This window comes from Candoia aspera, chromosome 10 (assembly GCF_035149785.1).
Source record: "Candoia aspera isolate rCanAsp1 chromosome 10, rCanAsp1.hap2, whole genome shotgun sequence".
In the NCBI taxonomy this organism is placed as follows: Eukaryota; Metazoa; Chordata; class Lepidosauria; order Squamata; family Boidae; genus Candoia; species Candoia aspera.
In genome coordinates this window covers 12835261-12841260 of record NC_086162.1, presented here as the reverse complement: position 1 = coordinate 12841260, position 6000 = coordinate 12835261, and the positions used below count along the sequence as shown (strand labels likewise).

The 6000-nt window shown below is 42.6% G+C and overlaps 1 protein-coding gene across 2 annotated transcripts; it reads right to left on the bottom strand.

Moving 5' to 3' along the window:
• Nucleotides 1-377: 377 nt before the first annotated feature.
• MED18 (mediator complex subunit 18) lies at nt 378-3508 on the bottom strand. 2 transcript variants are annotated; one of them, XM_063312425.1, is made up of 3 exons: nt 3400-3508; nt 1572-1657; nt 378-1121 (listed from the first exon to the last, which is right to left on the bottom strand). In XM_063312425.1, exons 2-3 carry the CDS (start codon nt 1642-1644, stop codon nt 568-570), a joined length of 627 nt encoding a protein of 208 aa, XP_063168495.1. In that variant the 5' UTR covers nt 1645-1657; nt 3400-3508; the 3' UTR covers nt 378-567. The 2 variants fall into 2 exon arrangements, with proteins under 2 accessions (XP_063168495.1, XP_063168496.1); XM_063312426.1 differs by lacking the exon at nt 3400-3508 and adding an exon at nt 2918-2939.
• Between the last annotated feature and the right edge of the window lie 2492 nt (nt 3509-6000).

Here is a 6000-nt window from a genome sequence, read left to right as displayed (position 1 = left end):
TAACAACCATTCATTTAGTGACGGTTCTAGTCCAGAGAGTTCTAGTCCCGCCTTAGGCATGAAAGCCGCCTGGGTGACCTTGGGCCAGTCACTCTCTCTCAGCCCAACTCACCTCACGGGGTTGTTGTGGTGAAAATAGGAGGAGAGGGGAGTATTGGGTATGTTCCCCGCCTTGAGTTATTTATAAAATATTATTTATAAAAATAATAAAGGCAAGATAGAAAATAAAATAAAGAAACAAATGTTAGGTTACACAAAACTTGTCGTGATCATAAAAACAAACCAAAAAAAACCCCAATCTAAAAATCAAAAACATTTCAAATTAATCTGGCTCAAGGAAGATTTGACTATTACTGTCAAAAGAGGAAGCCAACAGCAATAATGATCTTCTTTATTGTTAATCATTTGAAAATAATCTACATTCAAATTAGTGTAAGGCAACCAGATTATCCTAATTTTTTTTTCTTTAGAAGGATACGAGACATTTTTGTCCATCCGTAATTCTGAAGCTTCTGAAACCCTTCCACCTTTGTAAAAGGAAAGATCCAGCTGCAGCTGCAATCCATCTCACATCAATCTTTTAGGATCAATTTTCTCTAAATGGACTAATGGCTTTAGCTGCTCAGCAAAACTCCTCATGTCATCAGAAACCATGTCCTGTCCTGCTGGTGCTACAATGCTGAGCTCCACAAGATAGGAGAGAGACAAAGGCTCTGTGTTTTCAGTGTTTCCTGGGATGAGGATGCGGAAGATCTTGTACACCACAATCTTCATAATGCCTTTGCGGAACACATGCCCCTTGGCTACAAACTCATGATCCATGCGGAAGCCCATTTCTACCAGGAAGTCTGTCAGGTTGTCTGAGGTGGCAATATCAACACAATTCCGTACCAAGGCATGGCGGTTTTTGTCTCCCATTTCCGGCTGTCCAAGATACCGCAAGTGCCAAGGAGCACCAGGTTTATCCATGGAGCGTCGTGTGCGGAGAACAAATGGGCTGGCCTGTTGGCCTTTGAGAAGGAAGACCATCTCATGATCTACAAAAGTCTCAGGTTCCATGTTGTCACACAGGCCACGGAGACGATGAAGAAGACTCTCCAGACTTTGGTCCAAAACACTACCTGGAGAAAAGGCAACACTGAATAGCTAACCATCTTTGCTGACACAAGAAAAGCTTGTTCTTGTCCAACAACCTGCCATCTTCTAAAACCTAAGCAGAGCTACGAATAGGACCAGGGTCTCTCTAAAAGTGTACTGAGCAGAAAAAGGCACAGCCCTTCACAAAAGACACAGCTAGGATTCCTCTTAACAAGGGAGGCCTAGTCACAAATTATATTTTGTACATCCCAAATTCATGAGATCTGAATGTAAAGTGGGTTTGGCTGCCAAATTAAGTACTCAAATAGTCAGGATTAGTTCCCTGTTGAGTATATATTGTAGAGCAACCTGTCTTTTTAAATGTGTAATGTGCACCTGAATGATTAAAGAACTTTATATTCTTTTAAGGGAATGACATATACTGTAGAATTAATCAGTTATAAGAGTCAAGCAAATCCTGGCCTATAACTCACCTTGAAGCAAGTGTTCCATCATATTAATGGTACCGCCAGTGACTGGCATCATAGTAACAGGTGGAGCCTCCATTTTACGATGTTCCCTACAACAGCAGAGAACACAATATATATATATTTTTTTAAATCTAGTCCTGGTTCTCCCACCTGACACCTTTCAGCCATGCTAGAATTACAACTCCCAAAATTTCCAAGCAACATGGGATTTGTAATTCTAACACAGAGTGGAGAAAGCTAATCTAGTCAATAAAACACAAACATGCCTTCAACATTATTTCTGCAAACAAAAGGAAGGATTTATCAAAGGCAAGCATAGCTAATTTCTCCTGTTCTGATTTTTGCACATAATCTCCCACTGTCCAAAAGTCAATTAGGAGACCAAAGTCAATTAGAAGTTGAATGAACATTTAGTTGTGGTGGTGTTTTTTAAATGAAGTGTAGAACCATGGATTTCATAGCGTTCCTAGCGGTGCATTAGTTTCCAAAGGCAAACAGTGACACTCAGGCCATTTTCTTGTAATGAGGTCAATAAGCCCTCAAAAATGACTAGCTTAGCCTTCAAAAGAGGTACAGAACCCTGATGCAGTCTAGAAGGCGATCCAGAAGTGTGGTTGGGTTAACATGCCATGCTAAGCCAATACATGTTGGCTTCTTTGGGTGGTATGAGCCCAGAGAGCATTATTATTAAATTAGATTTTAATATCATAAATATAAATATAAAACTCAAGGTGGCAAACATACCTAAAACTCACTATTTTCCCCACAACAACCCTGTGAGGGGGGTTGGGTATGTTTTACAAACTGTAGTTTGCGGCTTAGACTATTGAGTGAACCCTGGCTATGGAATGTATTCAATCATGGCTAATCAAACCATGGATTCATGCATTGTGGGATTGTCCACATCCCCCCCAGCACCTGCTGCGTTCCTAGCCTGCATGTGGAGGAGGGCAGCCAGAGGGCCAGAGCACCCCACTTCTCTACCCATTTGCTGACCTGCAGGTGATTCCAAGCAGTTGCCAGGCAAACCGGGATGAAATTCTACTTCAAGCTGCGAGAGGATCCATGTCCCCACAACATACCGTGGGTGCATTAGAGAAGTGAGGCTGCAGCACCAGGTTTTTTAATTTTTATTGTTGTTGGTTTTTATAATACTGTTTTATAGGTTGTAAGCAGCCCAGAGGTATTTTAAGATGGGGGAAGGAAGGAAGGAAGACTGGAAGGAAGACACCAGACTCATGAATGAGCACCCAGGATCCTTCCTGACACGCGTTTAAATCACACCTGCCTAAGACACAACCCACAACGAAGTAAAACTCCACAGCGGCCTCGCTCGACACCACCACCACCTCACCAAAGCTCTTGTCTTGTTTCAAAGTCTTCATGCGTTTGCTCCAGCGCCCGCGTTTCCTGGAGGAGGCGAATAAGCTTAATTTTGTGCAGCGTCTGAACCAGGCAGCTGTTCCACCTGAACTGATGTTAGTTAGTTGACTTACTTATTTATTTCATGCAATTTATGTAGGCGCCCATCTCACTTCCGTGACTCTGGGCGGCTCACAAGTCGAAACAGCAAAAACAAACTCGGGTCAATAGCATTAAAGACCATTAAAACAATGAACCAGAAACGTAAAGGGCGAAGGCCTCGATCGTTTTCGCACTCCTTATCCTGAGCAAACGGTTTAGGTATCCTGGGGGGGGCAGATGCAACCGCTTTGCTCTTTTCTATTTTTTTCTCCTTTGGGGAAATTTGCATCTAGCTGCAGCTGGGTCCCAGACGCCCCTCCTCAAGTCTCCGCCTAAGCCTAAAGCTCCCGGGTCAGCCAGCACGCACCTGTCCGGCCGGCGAAGCAACCTCTTCCGATGCACGCGCGGCCCCCACAGCCAAGGACGCGCCTAGAGCGAGAGAGCCTCTCCAAGCAGACCCCAGCTCCGCACGCCCACGCATGCGTGTTCCTCTCTGCCTGTTCCGGGCGGCGCCATCTTCCTTATTACGTCATTGTACGGAAAGCTCCAGCTCGTGGCCGGCTTGGGTGAAAGGGAGAAAAGAAAATGGCGCCTTACAGTAACGGAGCTCCGCTGGGCAGCACGGCTTGGTTCTGAGTGACGTTAAATCTTTGCGCCACTCAGAAGTCATGGTTCTACAACAGGGTCTGCATTCTGCACTTGGTGTCCTTTAATTCAGATCAAGCCATGGTGGATTTTAGGATAGCCATTGCTCCAGATCTTGATTTGAGGCAATTTCAAATCATAAAGTTATGCTTAGGAGGGAGATCTAGGAGAGTAACTTTATCACTCAAGATAAAATGTGGGTTTTCTCTTGCTCTTAAAATACTTCTTCATGAAACAAGTGAGATATTCAGGGACGTAGCATACATTTCAGGCTTGGGCTCTTTACTCTTCAATATTTTTAATAATGATCTGGATGAAGATGGGGAGGAAATAGAGAACACCCAATTGCATGGGATAATTAGTACACTAGAAGACAAATGCAATTCAAATTAAACTTGATAAGTTAGAGCAGAGTTTCTCAATCTTGGCAACTTTAAGAGGAGTGGACTTCAACTCCCAGAATTCCACTGGGGAAGTCTGGGAGTTGCAGTCCACTCCTCTTAAAGTTGCCAAGGTTGAGAAATGTTGACTTAGAAAAACAGCCTTAACATGAAATTTAAGAGAGAAAGGCAAAGTTTTTCACTTAGAAAACAAATCAAACCCCAGATACAGGATGAGGGATATCTGACTTGTCAATAGCACTTGAGAAAAATAAAAGTATTGGAACAGTGGTTGATCATAAAACAAAAATGAGCAATATGATGTTGCTGCAAAAAAAAAGGCAAATACATTTGTGGGCTGCATCACTAAAAACATAATTCCAGTGAAACGGGAACCATTTTAGAGAAGTGTAATAAGGATGATTGCGGGATTGAAATCTAATCCTTTGAAGAGAGATTGAACATTCTCATTTCTGTCAATCTAGAGAAGATTGAGAGGGGATATGATGGCATTCTTCAAATATCTAAAAAGATACGAATTATAACTCTATCATGCTGCAAACCTACAGTCTGCCCCTACTGTTGTTTAATCTGTGTTAACTGAAGAAGATTACTGAGTACTAGGTATTGAATCATTTTTGCAAAAGACTGCAGAGTAATTGCAGCAAAGAACTGACTCAGTACAGTTATTCATTTATTTGCACCTTCCTGAAAAGAGCTCAGGCTGGTTTACATACAATATTCTGGATGCCTATCTATGACTACTAAACTAAGCATAATATCTCACTCATCCATAGCCCGGCATTCTTAGAAAACCAATACTCAGTTTCAGCAGTATAACAGCACTGTATACAGATAACTGGTAAAATTCCAATTTTGCAACTTAAGGGAAGGCATGGAGCACATACTCTGCACACGAAATGCCCAGGTTCCTCTCTTAGCACTTCCAGGTACAACTGGAAAAGTCTTCAGCTGGAATCTCCACTGTGCTATGGCTTGTCAGAGCATTTCACACATCACAATAAACCATAGTTTCTTAAACCTTGTTTGGCTGGGTTCACACAACATATTGTCAGAATGACATGTATATTACTTAAGGGGGATGTATGAACCCAGTCTTTGAATGGGGCGTTCCCTGGAGTCCTTCACTGGTTTCACACAACTCCTTAAGTTAGTGTTTCTCAACCTTGGCATGCTGCCTGGGGAATTCTGGGAGTTGAAGTCCACACATCTTCAAGTTGCCAAGGTTCAGAAACACTGCCTTAGGCTAAGCCAAAGCTAAATAAACCACAGACTAAATTAAAATGTGGCTGGCTAGTCTGTGGCTCAAGTGTGCTGTGCAAACTCAGCCAGTGTAATTAAACACAAGCAATTGAGTTAATTCAGCAGACTCTGAGTTAACATGATATGCAAACATGCTTCTTCAGTTTCATAACTTGAAAACATTCTGCCCATGACTTTCACTTTTCCAGCTTCACACTTTCTGCCATCCGAAGATCTATGGCTCTCTTAAATTACTTTGATGTTGATAGGTTCACAGGCTGAGAAAACTTTTGTAACGAAGAGCCGCATTTAACATTTGAAGGAAGACAAAGAATAGCAAAGAGATGGAACTAAGTTTTGGGGGCTCTTGGGCTGTTTTTTTTCTTTTAGCTGTGATACGCTGATGTGTTCTTCAAGTATTCCTATCTCAAGATGTCAGGAAGCTCTGCTATCAGTTTTCAGCAGCCGTAGTGCAAAGGGAACCCAGAGGCCACAGAAAGGGGCCACATGTAGCACTGGGGCCACAGGCCTTTCATCCCTGTGCTAAGCCATAATTTGGTTTGGTTGCTTTTGGTTGATTTTGCAGAGGGCTACCATATCTGAGTTTCTGGGCTTACACAATACCCTGGACTATAAACTAAGCCAATAGCCTGGATTCACACAACCTACTTAGCTGAAAA

Coding starts and splice junctions, on each gene's coding strand:
- MED18 (XM_063312425.1), bottom strand. CDS start 1,644: ATGGAGGCTCCACCTGTTACTATGATGCCAGTCACTGGCGGTACCATT. Junction 1,122..1,571: donor GATGGAACACTTGCTTCAAG/GTGAGTTATAGG, acceptor CCTTTTCTCCAG/GTAGTGTTTTGGACCAAAGT.